Source organism: Takifugu rubripes, chromosome 19, assembly GCF_901000725.2.
Source record: "Takifugu rubripes chromosome 19, fTakRub1.2, whole genome shotgun sequence".
Lineage (NCBI taxonomy): Eukaryota > Metazoa > Chordata > Actinopteri > Tetraodontiformes > Tetraodontidae > Takifugu > Takifugu rubripes.
The window spans coordinates 8553711-8577595 of NC_042303.1; the positions used below are offsets into that span (position 1 = coordinate 8553711).

The 23885-nt window shown below is 47.9% G+C and overlaps 3 protein-coding genes across 6 annotated transcripts in view; 1 reads left to right on the plus strand and 2 right to left on the minus strand.

Annotated features, from left to right (window-relative positions):
- The window catches only part of celsr2 (cadherin, EGF LAG seven-pass G-type receptor 2), a 36025-nt gene extending 24568 nt beyond the window's left edge, over positions 1-11457 (minus strand). For all 3 annotated transcript variants that reach the window (XM_029826523.1, XM_029826525.1, XM_029826524.1), the window contains exon 1: positions 7432-11457. In XM_029826523.1, coding sequence (XP_029682383.1) covers positions 7432-10972 — 3541 coding nt within the window. In that variant the 5' untranslated portion in view covers positions 10973-11457. The remainder of the gene's footprint in view (positions 1-7431) is intronic.
- A 704-nt stretch (positions 11458-12161) lies between these two features.
- capzb (capping actin protein of muscle Z-line subunit beta) lies at positions 12162-19856 on the minus strand. Of its 2 annotated transcripts, XM_029826550.1 has the most exons (10): positions 19647-19856; positions 17177-17266; positions 15469-15590; positions 14808-14921; positions 14575-14716; positions 14354-14470; positions 14203-14268; positions 14027-14103; positions 13770-13871; positions 13034-13242 (listed from the first exon to the last, which is right to left on the minus strand). In XM_029826550.1, the coding sequence occupies exons 1-9, from the start codon at positions 19647-19649 to the stop codon at positions 13778-13780; spliced, it is 825 nt and encodes a 274-aa protein (XP_029682410.1). In that variant the 5' UTR covers positions 19650-19856; the 3' UTR covers positions 13034-13242; positions 13770-13777. The 2 variants fall into 2 exon arrangements, with proteins under 2 accessions (XP_011612126.1, XP_029682410.1); XM_011613824.2 differs by lacking the exon at positions 13770-13871 and having other exon boundaries at positions 12162-13242; positions 19647-19841.
- Positions 19857-20657: 801 nt separating this feature from the next.
- Positions 20658-23725, plus strand: LOC101064576 (MICOS complex subunit Mic10-like). The gene is made up of 4 exons (XM_003973261.3): positions 20658-20772; positions 23261-23308; positions 23386-23489; positions 23576-23725. The coding sequence occupies exons 1-4, from the start codon at positions 20712-20714 to the stop codon at positions 23585-23587; spliced, it is 225 nt and encodes a 74-aa protein (XP_003973310.1). The 5' UTR covers positions 20658-20711; the 3' UTR covers positions 23588-23725.
- The last annotated feature ends 160 nt before the right edge of the window (positions 23726-23885 follow it).

Below are 23885 nucleotides of genomic sequence, written 5' to 3' on the forward strand. Positions count from 1 at the left end.
CCGTTACCACAATCGAGCGTGTTAATTCTGCGATCTGGAGTGGATCCGACCGTGTGTCCCTGCACAAGTGTGTCATGTCGGGGGGAACCTCTGGGTAAGAAGGTAATGGGGTCGAATAGAGCCCTTCTTAGCTGTTGGGCATCCGTATGAGAAGCCCACACTGGGGATCCAGCACATCAAAGAGCGCACCCCCGCCGTCGGATTCCAGAGATCCATAAGGAGATCATGAATTATCCATCGCTTTGGAGGGTGAAGGACCGGATCTTTGGAGTTCACAGCATCGACAGCTGCCGACCAGGGAGCAGGTCTGCAAACATGGCTGTATTTAGACATGAACACACGGGGAGGGGGGGTCCTTCTGTCAGATTTCTGGCTTGGTTTGGTGGGTTCAGGGCTTGTGTTTACCCACAAGAATTCTGATTTAAAATGCTCTTATGAGATGAAGAGAAAACTCACTAATGCTATTCACTTCTCAGCCGATTTCCTGCGACATCAAAGCGCGAAAGCAGCAGCTTTTGTCCGATCGGGCGGCTAAGGACCCTGAAAAGGTCGGGATAACAGCACACGTGCGGAGGGGGCTTTACCGTAGGCCCGTGCGAGCGGATGTCGACAGACAGAAGGCGGTTAGGACAAAATGAGGTTTTGTTTGGCTGACAAATAAAATTTGCCGCAGTGAAATGTGTTCCGCAAGCTTCCGTCACGGCTCCCGTTCAATTCACCGTTAAACATTTAGAAACCATATTGATTTTCATTTCCATGACGATGATGATGTCACCTGCACACAAACCAGTTTACGAAACCCCGGCCGGCTTTACGCCACCTCCCTCTTGAACTGGTCAGACCGTATTTATCCAACATAATCCAGCAAGAATTGCCAAATGCTCAAATTCCTCTGAGGGGAAAATAATTTTAAGTTGCCTGTTACGTTGGTGTGAGCTGTTGTGGGAATATGTGAGAATCTATAATCAAACTAGATGCAAGCCGTCCTTTTTAATAACGTGTACAAATGATCTCTGATAATGGAATAAAATGACGGGAAATTAATACAGCAGAAAACATTCATTAATTAGTGACTTTTTTGGGGGAGGGGGGGGGGTTGCGACTCGACATCTTGAAGGAACACCCCAGCACTGAGGCCTTACAAGGTCACGGACAGACACAGAATCACCCCCCCCCCCCCCCCCCCCCCCCCTCCATGGGAGGACAGTCCCTGTGGGTCAACAACAGCACACACCTCACTTTAAATGAAATACTCTGTCCTTGGAACAACCTCGAAGCACATTAATTACGAGCTCTTTCATTTCCTTTTTCCTTCCCCTCCCGGCTCTCAGAGATTAGTTGTGCCGCCCTAACCTGACAGGTTTATTACTGGTTTGAGACCAAACCTACAGGTTCAGGTGCTGTGACCTGCAAACAAGCCCCCCCCGACCAAACAGTCGTGCTAATGAAATGAAAGAGGGTGGGTGGAACCGCAACAGTTCCACCACTACAACAGAACACACGTGTGTTCTATTAGAACGTCACGGCTGGAGTTCCAGCACCACCCTCATCAAGCTGAGGTCCAATCAAAATCCCAGTAAGAGAGTAAACATGGTAAAGAGGGCTGATATGAGGGAGGATGGTCTGCTGGCGCTCTGTGTCTGTGTTTAAAATATAATCACTGCTAGATTAAGCTGCTCATATTCCCTTTCATTTAAGCTAACTTCATTCTGTTTGCTGTCAGAATCTTTGAGTTCCACTGATCACCAGAGACATGAACGGCTTGATTCATGCGTGAGAGGTAAAGCTGCAGCCTTTTAGAGCGCACAGAAGAAGGATTGTGGTCCGGTTTAGATGAACTGCCGCTTGCTTCCCCAAGAACACGGCCAGCCGCTGCCAACCACTCGTTTACAACAGAAAAGCTGCTCGCAAATCACACTTTCGGAGGAGGGAACGGACGGAAGGACGGACGGACGGCTCTACCTCCTACGCAGCAGATTTGCTGTTATCCAAGCAGCATTACATCCGGGAGGGAACATTAAATCAATCAACATAATGTTGATTTAACAATTCACCACGTGTGCATTCGCGCGTGTCGACAAAAATAGACACTATGAAACACATATCGACGGCGGATATTTTTAAAGTTCTGTCAGACCTCGACAATAGAAGAAGGTTGGAATAACAGAGCCAGTTCTGTCCTTTACTGCCTGCAAAGTCAATAATGAAATCTGCTGGTGCAGCGGAGCGTCGGCCCGAGGATTTCACATCCCGAGGAGTCAGAGCAGACCCTTAATCCCCTTCCCGATTTCTCCATTCAGTGGGGGGGTGGGTGTGGGTGGATGGGGGTGGATTGGGTGACTGTGTTGCAGGGAGGCAGGACACACTTGTTTGCCGATCCTGTCTCAACGTTGCCCAATGACACTTTTCTGCTGTATCTGAAAAACCCACCAGAAAAGGGCATTCCGCACATTCTTCGCCCTCAGTGCGTCGGCTTTCAGCGCCAGAGAAAAGGACCTGAACTCTTCCCAATCAGAGCATTTGCATATCAAAAAGGAAAACTGCAGTCGCAGCAGCAGTAAAGGCCCATTAGCATGCAGGGACGTGTCCAAGTGTGGGACCTTTATTCAAACATACCGATCTTTATTATATAGATCTTGAAGGCTGGGCATTTAGCAGCACAACGGCAGCTTTGTTGTCCACGAGCAGCAGCTCAAAGCTAATTTGCAGTAACAATAATTTGATCGGCTGCTTCTTATGCTGAAGAAAAGAATCCACCTGCATCTAGTGGAAACATTGAAGCACAATCACATCCTTGCAGCAGTGCGTGAGAAAACCGTCCCCCTCGTTAGCCCGATGCCCTCCTGTCATCGTTAATACAGATTAGACAGTGACAAAACATCTGGAAACCCTGCACACGGCGGTTCGCCGCCTTTGCCAGCTGCACCTCTCACCCGCAGCCAGCGCTGACAGTTTGAGCGTTGAAGCATATGGAGCCAGGTCACTGTAAAATCACTGGCTTTGTTCCAACCTAACTGAGCACAATGTATCACAGAGGTGGACGCACTGGTCTTAGTCTAGTCTTTGTAAGTGTAAATATGGAGCCTTTAAGGCATCGTGTCAGATACTCCGAATGATCCAGGATCTGCCTAAATGTGACCAAAGAAGGTCCTGGAGTGGACTGTGGGCAGTTCAGGTATAAACAAATGTGGTGCAATGAAATCCAACTGAAAACTGGTTGAAAAAAGCTCACATTTTACTGCCAAAGAGTGTGAAAGTCTCCTTGGCTTGATAACTACGATTTATGGGGAATTGCTACTAGTAGATGTGATGGGTGTCTGCAACAGGCTGGACAGTAAATGGGGTAAATCATGGATGAAGAACAAGCTGGTGAGCAAGCGTCCAACAAGTGGACAGAAGGTAGTGTGTGTGTGTGTGTGTGTGTGTGTGTGTGTGTGTGTATGGGGGGTGTCCAGACAGCAGAGCCAACTCCTATTGTTGCCAGGCGGTGAGGACAATGCAAGACAATGGTGAGATATATGCGAGCACCACAACGTCTCACCCCAGCGATGCACCATTTCTAATCCCCAACACCACTTCCACTCCTAATACGTAGATGATGTCACCCCCCACCCCCACCCCACCCCACCTCAGCTCATCCAGAACTTTAACGCAGCCAAGCGCGAAGGAGTGGGGGCCCGCGGGAAGATGTTTTCCTGTTGGAGAACGGCAGGAAATTGGACACCGGGCGAGAGCATCCGTGTTGCAAATCAAAGATCTTTCTGAGATCGGTCTGAACCCCCCCCCCCCCCCCCAGCCTCGGAGGTGTCACACCTGAGAGTGAAAGTATTACTTGACAGGTTGGTGTGTCCAGCAACAACACAGGTCCGAGGGAAGCCTTACATCCTTCAGTGGAAGGGGGGGGGTTGTTCTTTAGAACTTTATGTGCCTTCCCTCCCCCATCTTCCCTCCACAAAAGGGACCTTACCCCTTGTCCCCACCCACAAGGAATTTCTCGGGCATTGCTGGGTTCACCATGACAACTGTGTGATTAACAAAGCATTTCTCTTAGGCATTCTTCCTTTCACAGCGGAGGGGGCAACAGTCAAAGGAGGGAGAAACAAGGGAATGGGGAGGGTGGACGGGGCCAAAGAGTTAGGGCGGAGGAGACTGAAATGATGGGGGGGGGGGGGGGTGGAGTTTGCAGGGGTGAGGACTATAGACAAGGGCAGATAGGAGAAAAATGGGAAATGGTGACAAGTGCACAAAAAGCGGGAAAGGGAAACAGGATCATGGTGATAGGTGATGCTGAAGGAAGAAAGAGGAGCGCGACGGCGCTACAAACATTCCAAGAAAGCCTGAGAGTGTGACTAATGCGTCCCTGGATTCACACAGAAGGAAGAAAGAGGGATGACTCCGTGTCACACAGAACAGGGCAGCAGCATCTGCGAACCTGTGACTTCAAACCCTTCAAACCCAAATCCATCGGGCTCCGTCGGGGCTGCAGGCCATTAAAAAAGAGCTGCGGTGGCAGCTTCAGATTTGATAGATTATTAGGGAATTTATTGGCTGTCATGGCTCCACAAGCACAGTGAGAGGTCAGCAGGACTGTATTGGCGTTTAATGATTAATGTAGGGCTAATGTAGGGGTCAAAGCTATCAAGCTAAAAAAATAACGTTTATGAAGTGCATTAATGCTTCACGAGCTGAACGTCAGGCTATCAGATAAAACAGGCTTCAAAAACAAGAACCTGAAGCCTTTCAGGCCTGTTCCTTTGTCTTGCTGATTTAGGTGGGCTGAATGTCAACAAGTTGATGCTGGAATCGGCCACAAAGGACTTTGTCCTTGAAGCGTTTCTTGTCCCTGCAGATTCACACTCGGAAGAATCTCCCCTCCCAACAGCGACTATCTCGATCAACCTGCAGTCTGATGTGAGCTGAATCTAGCTGCCATCATTAGCTGCGGGAGTGTTTTTCTGGATCTCTGCGCTGGCGCTTGCATTCCGTGCGCCGTGGTTGATTGCGGCTCGGAACCACATCTGATTACCGCGGGGGCCAAAATGTCCCGGAGATATGAATTAATGTGTTGCTGTTGCAGTGACAAAACAGCAACACAGAATACAACAAATCAGCCGCGTAATCAAAGCAGCAGGCATAATAACACGTTGTCTAATCAGGGATGATGAAGGATCAGCCACACTCGCTACGGGGAAATCATCAGCACCGGAAGAGGAGTCTTCGCCATCAAAGGCAAACACTTATTTATGCAGGCTCACGCTTGCCTGGGAACCTTATATCAAATCTTAGGAATGTCAACACCGGCCTGACAGATCTCAGGATGCAGAATCAGCAGATGTAATTCCACAGACAACAGCCAGCCTCCCGGTCTGCAGCGCGACCACAATCCTCTTTGTGTGCGACATGAGTACAGACGCCGTCATCGCCTTCATTTTATCTTCAACCTTCGACAGACCTCCAGTTTTCAGTGGAAGGCTAATTAGTCCACACATCAGTGTAATTAGAATTCCTCTGTATATTTTTTCCCCTCTTCCTCCCAAAGAATGAGCAGACACTCGCTTTAAATTGCTATGAATGCGCAATTAGAAGGCTACAACCGCAAATTTATGCAGCTGCACAAGCGGGGTCGCCACAGCCTGTGTTTGTCTGATGTGTAGTTAAAAGACAGAGTGTGGCTTTGCATAATCACACATATATTTACCATTTAACATAAAATGGGGAGGAATGCTACTGTTAATTTGTCCAAGCGTCAACTGTTATGTTGTGACCCCAGCTGTCAACCTGCCTGACCGGTGTCGTGGTTTTGTTTGCATCAGAAACATCAAATGTATCGGCGATTATCAAAATAATCGTAAGGAATATCCATGTGTTACCAAGGACGAGTGGGGGGAAAACTGGAAGTGACTGTAGCTACATTAGGACCGTTACATCCTTTTGAGTGCGAAGAGCGGTGCTCAGAAACTATATTAATCACAGTCCAACAAGATACAAAAGAGCCCCATCAAAAATCGTCCATCATATGGGGCCTCTTAAAGAGCAGCGTGAGGAGAACAGATAATGGAAGACTTGGGAGGTCCCCGGGGGTGGAGAAGCCTTTGAAATTGGGGTCAGCATCATCTATAGGAGGAGCTTCCTCCAGCACAATCTCCTTCCCCAACAGCCAACGCTGGTGAATTTTTCTGATACAGTACGACTGTATTTTCAAATATGTCCAGTGAAAACAACCTCCCACCCCCACCCCCACCCCCACCCCCCCGGTGCGCCTGCCTCCCACCCACCACCTCCTTCTGTCTCCTGCAGGGGTGCTGACACATGAACCCCAGCAGGTGTGAGACGAGCTGCGGAGACATCAGCCTCTAATTGGTCCTTGGTGGAGTCACAGCTGTTGCCCTCATCCACTAACCAGTATGAGCACCGCAGCTTTACCCCCCCCCCCCCCACCCCTCCAATCGACAGCTCACTATTGGTCTCCAGAGGCAGAGTTCGTCTCCTATCCATTGTAAAGACTCCTCGCGCGGATGACCTAATAATCAGTTCCACCTCGGCGCTAACTGTGACCTCGACAGACAGTTGCCTCGTCCGACAGAATCAATGAAAACTCAAATGCGTAATCTGCGTCGTTCCGGGTAATTATTTGGCTTCATCTGTAACACTGAAACCCAATCTCCTAATAGCATTTCCTGGATCTGTTGGCCCTCTCCTTTCAGGCCCTGCCAAGGTCAAAGAAAAGGCAGATTTACGGCGGATCACGCTGCTTCGATAAGCTCCAGCCGAGGGTAACAACAGCAGACTGCCGCTCTCGGTGGGTGCATTTCGAGTTCACTCATATTTCAGAAAGGGGGGGAAGGTGAACGCAGGCATGGAAAGTTAAAGAGGTATAGAGGAAACAGAGGAGCGAGTGAGACCAACATCCCTGAAAGACCGTTCCATAAAAGCAACAACATCTGATTCTCACAGCAAGGACTCAAACTGACTCAGCCACAAAGTTGAGTTAGGTGTTTCGCAGTGATTTGTGGTGGGGGGGGGGGGGGGGGGGGGGGGGGGGGGGCACGATCGGCCGGCCCACTGGAGTGTAGATCCCACAGGACGAAGATCTATTTAATCCTGAGCAACAGACAGAACTAAATCAGCCTTTTGTTACCATGGGAATCACTGAATGAGGAGCCCAAAAAGTGCAGAAGCTCCATTAAACTGACAACTCTGAATGATTCTGCCTATCGAACCAACATCTGAAACATAAAGAGCGACTCATAATGAATCATAATCCCACTTTAAAGGGAAATCCCTCCCAGCCCAGGAGGGACATCAATGTTATCGGTCCACAGCGAAGTGAAGCATGAGATAGAGGAAACAGGGCAGGAGCACACCTGAGCAAGGCGATTTTCACTCGCAGGGTGGAGTCTGAGATTACAAAGAGTTCTCTGAGAGTCTCACCTGACACCGAGATCCTCATGGAGGCCTCCAGGGGTCGGTTGTTATCCAGGGCCTGGCTCAGCTGGATCTCGCCCGTGCTTTGGTTCAAGAGGACCAAATTCAGCTCGTTGCCCACCTCGAAGCTGTAGTGGAGCTGATCTGAGACGTCGGGGTCGTAGGCGGGGATGCGTCCGATCACTCCGGTGGGGAAGCTGCTGGACTTGTCGGTCACGTAGTTGTTGAAGATGATCTGGAAGTTCTTGAGGACGGGAACATTGTCGTTCTTGTCGACCAGTTTGATGTGGACGGTCGCGCGGCTGACCAGGGGGGCAGAGGTGGCCTGGACCACGATGACGTACTCGTTCTTGGTCTCGTAGTCCAGGTCTATCAGGGAAGTAAGTTCGCCAGAGAAGATGTCCAGCTGGAAGACTTCGGGGATGTTTCCCTCCACGATTTGGTACATAATCTGTGCATTACTGCCTTCATCTGGATCTGTGGCTGAGACATGTCCAACCACCAGGCCGATGGGGCTGTTTTCCTCCACCATGATGTCCAACTCGTCTTTCTCAAACACGGGGGGGTTGTCGTTCACGTCTAAGATGGTCACATGGATGTTCACAGGTGTTTTTAGGGCAGGAACGCCTTTGTCCACAGCAAAGGCTTGCAGGCTGTAAACCGGCACGTTTTCTCTGTCTAACCTGCGCAGCGTGCGGACAATACCGGAGGTGGATTCAATTATGAAATCTCCGTCACCGTCATCCCCGCCCTGAAAGGTGTAGAACACGCGCCCGTTGAGTGCCGAGTCTCTATCCGTGGCAGAAACCTGGACCACGCTGGTGAAAACTGGCACATCCTCCATCACGGAGCCAGTGTAGTGGTCTCTGAGGAAACGGGGGGAGTTGTCGTTCACATCGTTGACCAGAATCTCCAGGTACGTGGTGTCAGACTTCTGCGGGATGCCGTTGTCACGAGCGGTGATGGCTAACGTGTAGGAAACCTGGTCCTCGTAGTCCAGCTCCATCTGCGTGGTGACCGCTCCGGTGTCAGGGTCAATATCGAACTGAGGTATGCTGTCGTCCATGAAGTAGGTGATGCGCGCGTTCTCCCCCGTGTCTTCATCTGTGGCGCTTATTAGCACGACGGTGGTGCCCACAGACCGGTCTTCGTTGATGTTGACAGTGTAATGGGAGCTCTGAAACACAGGCCGGTGTGTGTTCGCATCGGTGACGTTGACAAACACTTTAGCCGTGTCAAAGAGCGTCCCATCGCTTGCAGTGACGGTGAGGACATATTGGCGTTCTAGTTTGTAGTCTAAAGGCAGCGCCAGCGTTATGAGGCCCCCGCCACTCTGGCTGGTAATGGAGAATCTGTTGCGGGTGTTTCCACTGGATATCTGATAGGTCACCACGCTGTTGATGTCCTGGTCCACGGCCGACACCGTCACCACGCTGGTCCCGACGGCAGCGTCCTCGTTGAGTCGCATGTAGTAGGCCTTCTGGGTAAACTCCGGGTTGTTGTCGTTGACGTCTAAAACGGTCATGCTGATGCTGGCCGACGAGGACATGATGGGGTAGCCCTGATCCCGCGCCTCCACCCCAAAGTTGTAGAAATCGACGCTCTCTCGGTCCAGTTCAGCCGCCACGACGATCCAGCCCGTGCTGTTGTTGATGCTGAAGGGGAAATTTGGCGTGGTGGCGGTGAGGCGGTACTCCAGCCGGGAATTGTCCCCGGAGTCCGCGTCCACCGCTTGAATGTGGATGATGGAGTAACCCAGTGGCACGTTCTCCAGCACCGTGGCCTGGAACGGGGTGCTGACAAAGATGGGGGCGTTGTCGTTCACATCCAGCACCTGCACTGTGACCAGGCCGCTGATGTTGGACAGCGGTGGCCGTCCCCCGTCCTGAGCTCTGATCCTCAGGGTGTATTCCTTGTTTGTCTCGTAATCCAGGTGACTCACAAGGTCCATTTTACCCGTCTGGGCGTCGATATAAAACTGCCCCCTGGTGTTCCCGCTCATGATGCTGAAATGAACCACGGCGTTACTCCCTCTGTCCTGATCTGTGGCCGTGACCTGCAGGATCTCCGTGTTGGGCGCCATGTCCTCTGGCACCTGGACCACATAGCGTTTCTCACTAAACTGGGGAGCGTTGTCATTGTCATCCTCCACTACAATGTGGACTGTGGCCGTGGCGCTGCGAGGTCCGGGGTCGCGACCCTGATCATTGGCCTCCACTAACAGCATGTAGGCCTCCACCTGCTCCCTGTCCACCAGACCCTTGGTGCGGATGACACCTGACCGCGAATCAATCTCAAAGACATCATTGGAGCCATTACTGTTGATGATGCGGTACAGGATGTTACCGTTAACAGGCGCGTCTCCGTCAGTGGCCCTCACCGTTAAAACCTCGTAGCCGATTTCCAGATTCTCCCGGATGTTTTCTTTATAATCCTGCTGCTCAAACGCCGGGTCGTGATCGTTAGTGTCACCGACGGTGACGGTGAGGGTGGCCATGGCCGTACGGCGTGGCACGCCGTGATCCACTGCGGTCACACGGAACACATGGGTGTCTTTCGTCTCCCGGTCCAGCACCTCTACAGTGGATACGGCGCCGTTAGCAGGATCCACAGCAAAGAGGTTGTTTGAGCGGCTATCGAACAGAGCCTCGATGAAGTACTCCAGCCTGCCGGCCTCTCCCTCATCCACATCCACCGCTTTCAACACGACAACGGGCGTCCCGGCTGGTTTATTCTCTGCCACAGACACTTGATACATCGGAGGCTGAAACTGAGGGCTGCTGTTGATACTCCTCCTCCTCCTGCTGATGATCGCTGAATCGGACCGAGCTGCCTTCTTTAACAACTTCCTGAGGTGGCCCTCTCTGAACGGGCCCTGTCCCACACGCCAGTGGATGGAGATGAAGCTGACCTTAGCATTTAGCGCGTTTCTGGTGAGTATATCGCAGAGCAAATCAAATTCCATGAGCGCGTCCTTCCTCCAACACAGCGTTTCTGACACAAACAGGTTCCCCTTGGAGAAATAAAAGTCATGGCTGTTGGTAACTCTGCAGCGGAGTGGAGTTCCAGGTAGCAGACCCCCCACTGAGAATAAAGCTGAGCCTGCCTGATGGCACTGTGAGCGGTGGCGGTTGTGGTTGTTAAGCAAAGTGAGGACTTCCATGTCCCACTGGGGTTTCCTTTTAGGCTTGTTTGAACAGTTCCTACCGTGCACATGCACCTCGTACTGGCCGGTGAGGAGGTGTCTGTAGCCGGAATGCGTACAGTCGGCCACAGTGTACAAGGTGAAGGGGTTGTAGCGCAACAAGGGACACTTTATAGGGTCCGACACAAACACAACGCCCGCCGCCTCGTCGGCCTCCAGAAACCGCTCCGTGAATCTGGGCGAGAGTACCTGATCCAAGGAACACCGTGCGCCCCGCTCCACCTCCGCCACCACTGTCCTTGTCCGCGCATCATCGCTGATGTGAACGGTGTAACTGCGCGCCGGCGAAACCAGGTTGTAACACCAGACAATCAAGAGCAAATCCCATTTAACGAAGTGCATCGCTCCTCAGTTCGTGTTCAGTCTGGTCTCCAGGTGAGAATCTGCGCAGCGCTTTATTCCTTCAAACTTTCCGCCGGTGAGTTTCCCTTTGTTGCCCTGGAGCCATGCTCTCCGCGACGCACGTCTCTCCGAGCTCACCAGCGAAATGTCCAGAGGGAATGCAGCGGTAACCTCGGCCAGAGCGGGTCAGACACACACTCACACGCACATGCGCTGCGATAACTGCAGCCGCACCTCCGCTCCGTCCGCGCAACTTCGCTTGAATGGTAAAGATGGCTCCTGTTCCTCATGCGCCTTGAGGCTCCTCATTATCATAAACCTGTGTGTGTGTGTGTGTGTGTGTGTGTGTGTGTGTGTGTGTGTGTGTGTGTGTGTGTGTGTGTTCTGGGTAGGGAGGAAGGGGGGCAGAGTCTTAAGGACCCCGAAAAGAACTTTTATTGGTCTAGAAAGAATAACTTACACAAGGTGTATTCCCAGAATATAACCTCCCATAACTTAAAAGATTTATTTTGACCGCTTCTTTATATTGTGTAAACATATATATATATATATGGTTTTTTTTCGGGGGGGGGGGGGGGGGGGGGCGTTAAGTGCCATAGGCCTTTGTAGTGTATCCACCATGAAGCTTATACATTAACTTGCGCATTCCTTCAACCAGTAAGTGGGGCAGTTTTTGGTTTTTCTTCCCGCGCTGCGCATTGATCACAAGACCTGTGGAAAACGCAACATTATTTAAGGTGCTTAGAAAAAAAAAATACTGACATGGATTTCTTTCCCACTGTCTGTAAAGGTCAAATGAAACGTACTAATTTTGGTATCCAGATGTTGGCAAGCGTATTATTGAAAAAAAAATGAGGAAAATGAATACGTGGGGAATCACGAGAGTAGTTTTAGCAGGACGTGACCACAAAATGACAGTTCGGTGTCTTGTTAAGTGAATAAAAACAGATAATTGTGGTTTTTAGTTTGAGTAACTCAATTTGAGCGAGCTCATCCGATTGGATGACGCTGCAGCGACATCCAGTGGACCGACTGTGGAATTACATTTTTCTGCTGAGCAGCTGTTAATTATGGTTCGTTCGTATTTTAACTTTTAAAGAGGATTAATCATTTTTCTGTTCAATATAATCAGTCAGTCTTCAAAAGCTCAATTAAATCAAAACATCCATGCTTTAGGAACTAGGCAGGATAGCTTTTTTACTGTTTTTATTGTTGCTGGAGGCTCTAATACAATATGAATAATAAGCTTTACAAAATAAAAACAAAAATACAACAAAAGATTCCCCTTTGCAGCGGAAACAAGTCAAAAGTTTCCGCTGCAAGACAAACAGTGACCCCCAACAAAGACGTAGTAGGTGAGAAAGGAGAAGTTTAGAAGCAGAAAAGAGGTGGGTGGGGGAGTAATGTTATACACAGTGGTGGTGGGGCGGTGACGTGTGGGTGATAATAACAGTCGGACCCCAGGTTTGATAAGACTACGCTCACTCACTGCACCCCCCCATGCTTCCACGCAGGCTAACATGCGCGTGGACAGAATGGAGAAAAAAGCAGAAAACTTCGAAAGAGGAGCGAAGGCTGCCCACGTTTCCACACACTCTACACTGCTTTGAATAATGGCAGGGATACGGGGAGGTTAATAGTTCTATACAAATATATCGTGAGGGTGTAGGAGACAAAAAATAAATTTTATTCCAATAACAATGACCGCAGCGGCGAGCCTACATCCAGCAGTCTGTGTCCATAACCCCTGTTACAGAGGAGGAAGAGGAGGGGCATGATCATTCGTTTTACACTGACTACGGATGCGTAGCCAAGCCAAGAGGACATCAGGGATTATTACTACGATCACCCCCACACTGTAAGATTATCGTTAACCGTGGTTATACTATCAGAACATCCATAACACACGGGAGAAAAGATGGAGAAGAGGGATGAGGAGACAGTAGAAGTGTGATGAACGACTTCACGGTGGATGAGATGCACGGGGGGAAAAAGGAAACCGGATGGAAAACAAAAATAAAAAGCAAAGCATTTTCTCCTTTTTTTTAATTTCTTTTCACAAATAAACAAGTTTGCGGCCATGAAATAGGCGTGGAGGGAGAACTGTAACGAAACAGAAAACATGGCAGAGAGAAGAGAGAGAGAGGAAGAGAGAGAGAGAGGGAACAAAACAGTAGCATCTCTAGGGGTTCTGCTTGCGTCTGAGTGCGTCCACCAGGTCGACCCTTAGAGCCTCCTGCTTTGACTTGTCCTGCAGAGCCTGAACACTCCTGTGGGGGGGGCAGAGAGGAGAGACACATCAGTGCACAGCAGAGCAACTACAGGAGGCTGGGAAAAGCCCTGCAGTGTCACGCTCCTTTCTTCTGTGGGTGAGTTGCATCCATCAACATGGGGGTTAGACACACTGCACACCTCAACCATTAGAAATTCTGTCCTCAGGCAGTTTAAGTCAATGAGACAACTATCGATAGTGGTCAGGTGTCTGATAACCAGTAGGGTAAAACCTGCAGAACATGCTGATGCAGCTTCGTCTCAACCTTCTCAACACACACACAGGAGGAAACACACTCTTAAGATCCTCTACATTTCTGCACTTTGTACAATACGGGCTCAGACAGCACCTGAAGACGTGAGTCTATTATTTTAAAACACTTAATGTGATACTGATTAATGTGATCGTTTTGAACAAAACAGGAGTGAAAGTCGATTTGTTTGATATGAAGGTTATTTGGATGTTACACACGGGGAGTCGTTCCTCAAATAAACCCACACGTGGTTCCACCATGCAGGAATGTACCTCTGAACCTAGTCAATGAAGATCTGACGCTGGGTGAGGACTTGTGACAGCTCCTTCTGGAGCTGCCGGTACTTTTGGTTATCGGGCAAAGACTCAATAGATCTGGAGCACAGAGTGGAGGAGAGGCGACAGGGGGGGTGGAAATCAGCCAGGAGGAGGACGGCAGTGATGAAAGGTCAGAGAGACAACGAGAAGCTTCCTGCAGACTCACACCGCTGCAAAGGGTCAAAGGTCAGACTAATAACTCCGTGTGTTACCTGAGGCTGTTGACAATGTCCTTAGTTTTCCCAAAGTAGATTTCATTCAGCGTGGAGCGAATCTTGTTCTCCATATCCTGAAGGCAGAATGAAGGTGGGTTTAACGCTTATGTTATTTCACTGCATCCCCACGGTCACGATCAATCTTTTTAAAAAGGATTAGCTGTTAAACTGACCTCGACGAGCCGGCCGATATTGGCGATATGGGGTGAGGACTCTCCGACTGTATCATCCTTCTCCATCTGCCAAAAACATGTGAACGGATTTGAACCGGCGGCGACTTCAGGACACAGCGGCAGTTCACTGGGGGGCGGCTGAGCATCATACCTGTCTTGTAAGGCTGCCTCCCAGGTTCATAGTACCGGAACCAGATTTGGTTGTCTGGAGCCACAGCATGACAGTGGAGGTGAGTTTATAGTGAGCAGAACGACCGCTGGACTTCTCCTGCATGGAAAAGAGTCGGCTGGTCAGCAACGGTGAAATATTTCAGTAGGATAGCCAAACAGCGCGGAATGGATCCCAGCACACCCCCGGGTCAGCTGTCTCACCTGCACTTCCACCACATGGATGGAGTCCCAGCATCCTTTGATCTTCTTGGATCCATCGCCAGCCTTCTTGATGAGAATGACTCCAGCAAATCCATGATCCAAGTCCCAGAGGTACACAGAGGAAACACCACCCTCAAAATAGCTGAACAACAACGGGGAGGAAGGGGGGGGGGGGGGCGTCAACAGAACGTGACACTCAGCGGTGGTTAAAACGCGCACGGCCGGCCACTCACAGGTCTCTGTACTGATCAAAGGCGTTATTGGCTTCAATCTCCAGTTTCCTCAGGCGGTCTGAAGGCATTGCACCGTCTTCAATAGGAGGGTCGTACTTGTTACTCCATGGAGATCTGATGGGTTAAAAAAAAGACAGAATTCAGGGTTAGAGAAGATTTTTAATCATTTCTACACCGAGTCCTGTCAACAGCTGAGCTTCCTGGTAGAGCATTTTAAAATCAGTAACAATTTAGTTCATCTGTTAGACGCTGTTATGTGCCTCTAAAATTTGATACCAGAGATGAATGTGCAACGCATGAGCAATATCTGACACCTAAACCACCCGAGGGTGCAGTGGCGCACAGGAGGGGTGAGCTTAACAGGTTCAAAGACATTTTTTCTTCCAAATAGGCTTCATATTTTTATACATTCAGCATTTCCTATTTTTTCATGTGAAATCTTTTCAAAAAGTTGCACTTTGGCAACAAAGCACATTTCTCTCTAGATTTTCTAAATCTCTGCTGCAGACTTATACAACCATTTTTAATTATTTTGGCAGTTATGTTCCAATAAATACCAACAGCATCATAATAATACACCGCAATGAATGGGGCCAAAACAATTGTCTGCAGCCAAAGGTCCGATAGGGTAAAGGGGTGGAGGTGCAGTTATGAAATCGACCTGTAGGAGTCGCCGTCTCGGTTATAATCGCATAGCAGATAGTCTTTCTCCACGACCTTGTCTCTGGCAATCTTCAGGGGCTGGTCCACGGAAGACAGAAGGTCCTCGCACAGTCCGGGCACCTGGAGACAAACACAGATGTGGGATGCTACAGAAAAGGGGACTTCAAATGGACGGAAACGCCGACTTTCCTCAGGGGCTAAACAAACAACATGTTCTGAGATCCTGGAAATTTTGCAAACACAAAAAATGCAGGACAGAAGAGTAGATTTTTGGTTCTTTTTCCACTGAATGATTTCGTGGTAGGTGAGCGTGAACTTGTGCTGTTCTTCACTTTAAACCTCACTCATGCTACAGCATTAGGAAATATCTGAGACAAATTCCTTTCCACAGTCATATTAAAGCCACGTCTTCATCCCCAAAACAGTGACAACAGAGACAAAATATCCACATGCCGTTAGTTCAACGCGTATTTCGGTACCATCTATTCTTGTACACACTGTAGAAGAACACAGGCAGCAGCTCAGAATAGACCGGGGAAAGACGGGGACGAGGTAGTGAGATTGAGGAGATATGGAACAATCGGGAGAGGCTGAGGAGAGTTCAGGAGGAGGGTGGAGCCCAAAACTGCTGGGTTGCCGAGGTGATTGACAGCCCTGATAATGATCGCTAACAAGCAAACGTAGTGAAACGGCGAGGAGATTTTGTCCAGGATGTGAAAGGTAGGGGTGAGGAAAGAGGAAGGTAAGCAAGCGGGGGTCTGATCGGACTGAAAGCAGAGCCAAAACAACGAGGAGCCGTGGAGAGACAGGTGGACGTGCAATCTGATTTGTGAGGTGTTCGCAGCTGCAGTTGTCCAACGTTGGGTCCGCTAAATAAAAATCTATAAGATGGAAAACATCAGCAAAACCACAGAAAATGCACATTTAAGATGCTGCATCAGAAGGAAACGATATTTTTAGTGAATTCAAAACTGACCGCAGTGATCAAAGAAATCTGACTGTAAGAAAATTAAACTTGGATGGAAGTCAAACATTATTGAACATACTCGGAGGGAGTTTCGGGCCCGTTTGGCCCGTTTAGTCTCTTTTTGACAAGTGTGACCTGCAAACAGGATCTGATCTCAAAGACTTTTACCCTGACTTGAGTAAAGAAAGCCTCTAATCTGCACCTTATCTCCGTTCACCTGCATGTGGCTGCACGCATGTGAAAACGCCCTGAAAATAAACTCCATGCAGCACTGTTGCAACACTGGTTGGACACTTGCGCAGGTCTGAGGTTTGATTCTCCAGTAATTCCACGTAGGACGGCCCCCAGGCTGGCGATCTACAAAGACCGGCCTTCCTATTAGATTCTGATTGTCCTGCAGCTCAGTTACAGAAGATCTAGACACCGGAATGTAAAGACAGGAGCTGCCGCTGACACTTTAAACCACCTTATTTTTCCTTCACACGACATGGAGACAATCATCTCTTTGTGTCCACCTCAAATCACGCCAGTAAACACGTGGGCAGCGGCGTAATTTCAGGAACCGGAGGTGTGAGCGCGTCTGTGACTGGTGGTTTCTGCAACGGTGACGATGAACTGCTCACACAAACAATAGCACATTTGTTCCATCCGCTACTTATTTAACCACACATTTGAACCCTTATCGATCATTGATGTGTTGCGTGGGTGCGTTTGGTGAGGAAGGCAGGGCAGCACTTACCAGGTCAATGAGGTCACTGAGGTTCTTCTCGATCTGCTGAGGAGGCAGACGCCTCATCAGGTCCAGAGCACAGTCGAGCTGCTTTTCAGTCTGCGGCAAACACAGATAACAACGCGGTTGTGCTGTCAGACACTGCTTGTTTTAGTTCTTCTAAATCAAACACAGCTTTGAACAGGCAGAAATCCACCCCATAATGTACCGCGCATGATCTTTGGGAGGAATGAGCGTGGCGTGCTTGAAGGAAACTAAAAACAATTCATCCAACAGACTTTATTTTGAATTGTGACCTGGGATCAGCTCCGATTCCCATGCTTCTCATCTCTCACTTTCAGGGACTTTATCCTGTTAAGATGAGGCAAATCCGCCGTCCAAGCGCGACACGGATGTTGGAAATGTGGGTGGGAGTGTGGAGGGGAAAAAATGGAGAACTATAAAGCTATGGGCCAAAACTAAAAACCCATCTGGGACCACTGGAGCCGATTCCTTTTTTGGTTGCATGTTTGAGTTGTTTATCGAAACTTGTTTTATTATGTTCAGGCGCTCAACAACACTGAACGCGGCCAACGGTTACACAAAATTTAAGTTTCGCAAAGCTAAAGTTTTGTGCTTCCAAAGGAACAATCTCGTAGCCCGAAAACTCCAATTTCTTCCGGCTGTTCCGAGACATTTAAAACATTACTTATTACGTATATAAAGTTAAATTCTGACTAATGAAGCATGTGTTCACGGTGCTACGCTCTGGTGAGACAACTGCAGAGCCTTGTATTGCCCCATGAGGCTTCATTTGCCTCAAAAATGCAGCGTGCAGCAGGATATTAAAGGGTGGGGGCAAAGACCAGCCACAACATGAACTTCTGGGGAATGTGTAGGTGTAAAGAAACAAAGGCTAAAGTGGTTTCTCACGGAACTTGGAGAGTTAACCACCACACAGCTTTAAGTTTCCTTATACTATTACTCCTTTGGACATGAGATATTAACAGCCTGCAAACATGAAACACTGAAAAATGTCTCTTAGGAAGATAAATCAATGCCAACAGAGTGTGGAAGCATAAGAAGCTGCTATGCTATGGAAACATGCTATGTTTTTTTAAATTTATTATAATGCCAGTAATCAATAAGCCAACAAAAGAGTGGGCATATTAGTAACATCTGGATCTTGGAGACTAGGATAAAATCTACTGTTGACTGAATAAGGAATTAAACTAACATACATCAAAAGTAGGGGGGAAGGGGGGGGTGACCAGTATACCAGCCATCCCATAAAGCCTTCAGTGCATTGAAGACAGCTTGGATGCTGATGTAATGTCAATAAACCAGGTCAATAAAACTAGCTTTTTAACAGAAAATTCTCTCGTATCCACAAGCTGGTCAAATAACAACTACGTGTTATAAATTGGTGATCCCTCTTTTTGTAAATAATTGTCGTGAGCCAAAAGCAACAGATTGGTTACATAGGGAATATCTCCCCTGCTGTTTCCCCCCTCGTCTGGGGCACTTTCAGCCCATTTTTAAAACATGTCACCCTGATAAATCCATCTGCTCTACGAAGCACCTGCAATCCTTGACTTAATGGTCAACAGCTCTGCGTTATAAACACAGATAAACTCTCAGGCCAACAAGCGCTGGGGTCACGGGGGAGTCCTGAGGCTGCAGGACAGATTAGCTGATGCACGACTGAGGGACTGTCTGTGGAGGGAGAGCAGCTGCTCGACTCAGCTCAGGTGTTAGACATCTTGGGACACATAGAGACACAAATCACGACTATAAACCGAGCCTGAACTCATGACCTGCGGGCTTCAAGTCGAATGCGAGATCAAACACAACTAAGACAGGGAAGGGGGTTCAAAAGCACAAGTAAACAAAGGCGTCAAGCAGACCAGGAGGAAAAAACCTCAACAGTTTCTGCAGAAAAAAAACAAACAAACTTAAGTTGCAGCAAAACCTGCAGGACAAGAAACGCGGGCGGCTGACAGCCCGTCATGGATGGGAACAGGAGGAGCGAGCAGGCTTATTTTAGCTACAGGCAACCCGGCACCTGACTATTTTAGCAGTGTGCATGTTCACAGCTGGAAGGCGTTGCCAGTTTGTGTGTGCGTGTGTGTGTAAACTGTTATAGTTGACTTCCTCACTGTATACGAACGTATGCGAATTGCAAAACACCCCGAACTAACTTCGTGTCCTACGGGGCACATAGCCTCGCTAGCAGAGAGCTAACGAGTAAAAGCCTTCAGTCGTTAGCTTGTAGCTTAGCCACGAAGCTAATTGTGATGCATCCGGATCATCTACGTTTTGCCCGCTGGGCGATGTTGTGTTTACGGTTCGATAAACGCCCGTAACGCCCGGCCCCGCAGCCCGGGTGACAGCTAGCGCCTCCGGCTAGCATTAGCGCTAGCGTCACTAGCCGTTGACGGCTCGTTAGCAGGAGCCCCACCAAAATCATCTTCCCCACCAAGCTCTCCGCGGCCCTTACCATGTCGGCGGTGGTCTTGGCGGGGCAGGGAGAGCGTGATTCCAACGATGGCTGAACACCTTAGCCTCAGAGCGGGTTAGGAACTCTCTGCGTTCGTCTGTTGTATTTTCTTTAGTTACGATGTTTTGTTCGCCTCTCCCTCACTGAACCCAGCCCCGTCAGCGAAATCCACTTCCTCAACCGGGCTACAGGAAGGAGGCTGCAGGGCCCGGTTGTACATCCGGGTCATTCCGGGCTCTTCCTGCAGCAGCCAATAGCGTGAGAGCACAAAATGCATTGCCAAGTATGGAAAGAGGAGTGGTGCACAAAATGCACGGTCAAAAGGCACAAGTTTGTAAAGCTTTTCCCCCACAACTTTTACCTTCAACTCTTCATAAGCAATTCTATTTATTGGCATAGTCTACTGTTCCTTACTGCTGCCGGACGCATTGTTTGTCCGGATATTTGGGAGACATCCTACTGGATTGGGCAACATGTCCCGGTGACTCAGTAATGCCAGTTATTCCGTTTAATTTAATTTATCCCTCCAACATCTCACGCCGTTGCACGGACAGCTGCCCTCATTTTTGTGAGGGAGTCAGTCTGAAAGTACAATTTTGTACTTTTTATTGGAACAAAATCGCAGCACCACTTTGCTTTTTGTTGCCTAATTTTACACGGTGAATCCCCCATTCTCTCGCCCACATACAGTATGTTGGAGCTGCAAACTTTCTGGTTGGAAAAGTTAAATATTTCTGTTTCTGTAATGTGGATAAGGGTTGGTCGATAGCGTGGTTACCTAAAGAAAATGAGAGAGATCAAACATGAAAATAAAGCACCATATACCCAGGAGTGTGAAATAAGAGGAAACGGCAATGAGAAAAGTTACCAAACTTAAATCAGTCTTAATTTGACAACGTGATCTACAAAAAGTGAAATACGTAATAAACAAAGATATACGTATAATACATTTATATTTACAGGATGATACAATTGTGAATAATAAAACGAGCGTTTCAGAGTTGTTTGGAAAGACGAGATTATGAAGATTTGTCGGTTTTTCTCGCGAGATTCCCCGTTGACAACATGGCGGATGTACAGGGGCGGAAATGGGACCGATGTCTCGCCGACACAGCGGTGAAAACAGGTCAAAACCAAACTTACTTTAGAATTTGGATCTCCCCATTTTAAACTACCGTTAAATATTGCGTTAGACATTGTATGTGCTAGTATGCTGCTCACAGCTTAACGTTGCTATCAGAACCTTTTTTTTGTTCATGATAAAGTTTATTGAGGTCAAGTGTAGTGCACTCGCCGGTCCCATGAATTAAAACAAAACAGGTTTCTAACTTTGCATGGTAATTTCTGGATGAAGGGTTGAGACAGCAGACCACAGTGTTTAGGCTGACACTCATTACATCCCTTTAAAATAGCTCTCTTGTGTTTCTAGAGTGATTGTTTGGCGGTGTCATCATTATCTTGCAAACACTCCTGCATCATTAAGAATTTACTTGAAGCTGATCAATCACTTTGCATGGTGGAAAATAAGGATGTTTTGCATTTTCAAGAAGTTTGCACATAAAATTATTGTGATATTAATTAAATGTGTTCTATTGCCATCATGGAAAAAAGAGAAAAGTCAACTCCAGCTTGCATACTATTCACAAGCTTTAGAACTAGTCCAGATAAGTTTAAGTTTACCCGTAAAATTTATTTCATTTTATACCTTTTTAGAACACAATATTGAAGAATGGGTCTCTTAAAAATATTGGCTGTAGTTTATCTAGTCAGCATTGTTGGCTCGGCACTAAGACAACTAATACTGAGGATCAAGCGGTGCCAAAAGACACTAATGACATCAAGTCCTTTTTGGTTTCTTGCTCAGAGAAAAAACAACACCATCTGCATTGTGGGATTTTATCTAGCTGACTTTAGGAAAACCTCCTGCTGTGCCAAAGTGTCTGTAGTCATGAGAGAAATACTTTTACGATCTGTTAAAACGCTGCAAATATTATTATTCTTTTATAAAAAAAAATATTCTTCATAACACAGACACGCACAAACACACACATCTTGGGCACGGTGCTGAATTATTTATGGAAATGACCCATTTAGTCACGAAAAAGGAAGGAACATCTGTATAACAGGATATAGCTCTTTTTTTTAATCACCGTATTCGGTTTTAAAGCTGGTAATAAATATTTCTCAGTCGTGGCTGGGTTGGTTCTCACTTAATATGAACCAAACGACAATAACTTCTATTCAGCCATGTTATCTTAAAAAAAGATTCCATCCAATCTATTTGTCCACCTAATTTCTTTTTTGGGTACGCTGTCTTTGACACTCGTTTATCTCTTACTTTGTATATTCACAAGCTTTAAGGGCCTGGAGCCACAGAGGCCATTTTGAGGCCACACTTACACACAGCAGGAGACTTACCTCACCTTGATCTTTCCCAGTGAAACCCAACCTGTTTAATGTGCGCACAGGTTTACAAATGTTAAGTGCAGTTGAAGTTCAGAGGCTTGTTTTCCAGACCCCCAAAAATATCCCTTCTTTATTCCCTGAGATGTGGATTATATAGCAGAAGTGTCACCGTACGTAGCAGGATGCAACTCAACGCGTGAATTTCTGTCTGAAATTGTTCAGGGGAGCAACACACAAAGGGTGAACTAGAGTTACACAAATAACAATGTCTGACTCCGGAATGAAGCGCTCTGATTTTCAGAAAATAACAATAATAAGGGAATAACGGTACAATTTCCAGCAGTGGACGTTTATCATCTGGCATAGCCCACCGTGGGTTTATATTTCGGTCCACTCCAACACAAATGTTTTGCTTTTAATCCATCCACCTCGGAGACGTGCTGATGAGGGAAGACGGCCAAAATGAAATATTGCTGCTTTCATATTTTGCCAACGTTTAGGTTGTTTTACTGTCAGAGGAAAATCAGATGGGTCAGGAACGATCAGACCGAGACGGCAACAGAAGAGCTCGCTGCTGACATGATTTGCAGTTGATCTGTGCTGATAAGTGTTCAGGATCTTTCACGGTGTTGTTGGACATTTGTAAGTGGTGTAATGCAGAACAGTTTCTGGGTTCTGGTTCAGGCCAGTCATGCAGCATAGCTCCCTGAATCCAATTAAGAGCCCGAGAGGCTCAAATGGCTGTTTTTCTGTTTTCTGTGCTGGCTGGCCTGCTCTTGGGTGTGGTGTGGCCTGCAGCGAGGTGAAGTTAAGCGTACAAACACATTCCTCCTCAGGATCTGACTCTGGCCGGAGCCCTTTCAGCAGCTTTTGTCGGCTTTGATGGTAATGCTAACGATCTGCTCGACCGTGCTGGGTCAGGACATCGCCTCCATGTTAATACCCTGTTTGATTAATCACCTTTACTTCCCACTACCTTATGGATGATGTCGTCACTCCTTGTTTGCTATGGTCTTTCTTCTCTGCCCTGTTTTGCTAATAAGCAACACTTTGCCAACTCCTGCTGGTAACCGTGTCTCCAAAACAATAGCCGCACCGCACTGACCTCATTATAACAGATTTATATCAGTCCGTTATTAAATAATATCCTGTCACCTCGGATATGTTAAATCGTTCACATCCCCTCATACTTTTTCCTCCCTTCGCAGTAACTGGTCTCGGTGTGGGCATTGTGTTCTCCATTCTTTGCTTCAAACGTGAGTGCTCTCTATGGGAAATTGGATTATTTCTTTCCATAGACGGCACGTTTAAATGTGTGTTTTTCCGCCCTCAGGTCGCATATGGCCCGTCTCTTTGGGCTCTGGTTTGGGTCTGGGGATGGGATATGCAAACTGCCAGCATGAGCTCAGCTCACCGTATCGGGTTCACATGTTGAAGGTGAGCAACACCGTTGAGATGTGCTGTTTGGGTTTCCAAGCCCTGCGTGATAATTACATATATTCCGCATGTTTATTCATTCCCAGGACCAACGATGAAAGCTCAACTATCGGGAGGATTGTCCATAGCTCGTCTGTTTTTGCGTCGTCTTTATTTTGCTGCTCGTCTCCCTCACGGCGAGGATCGCCTGACCATACAGCCACAGTATCTTTAATAAAGTAATGATGAGGAACTGACTTCTTTCCCCCCTCATTCTGTGTGTATGTTTGAAAAGGAATGAAATGTGTTTGGGGGTGGAAAGCAATTTTGTGTGTTAATGAGGGTGGACACTTGAACTCCTGCTGTTTTGGAATGAGAGCCAGGTTCCGCATCTGCAGGCCTGTTGGGGAGTGGGAG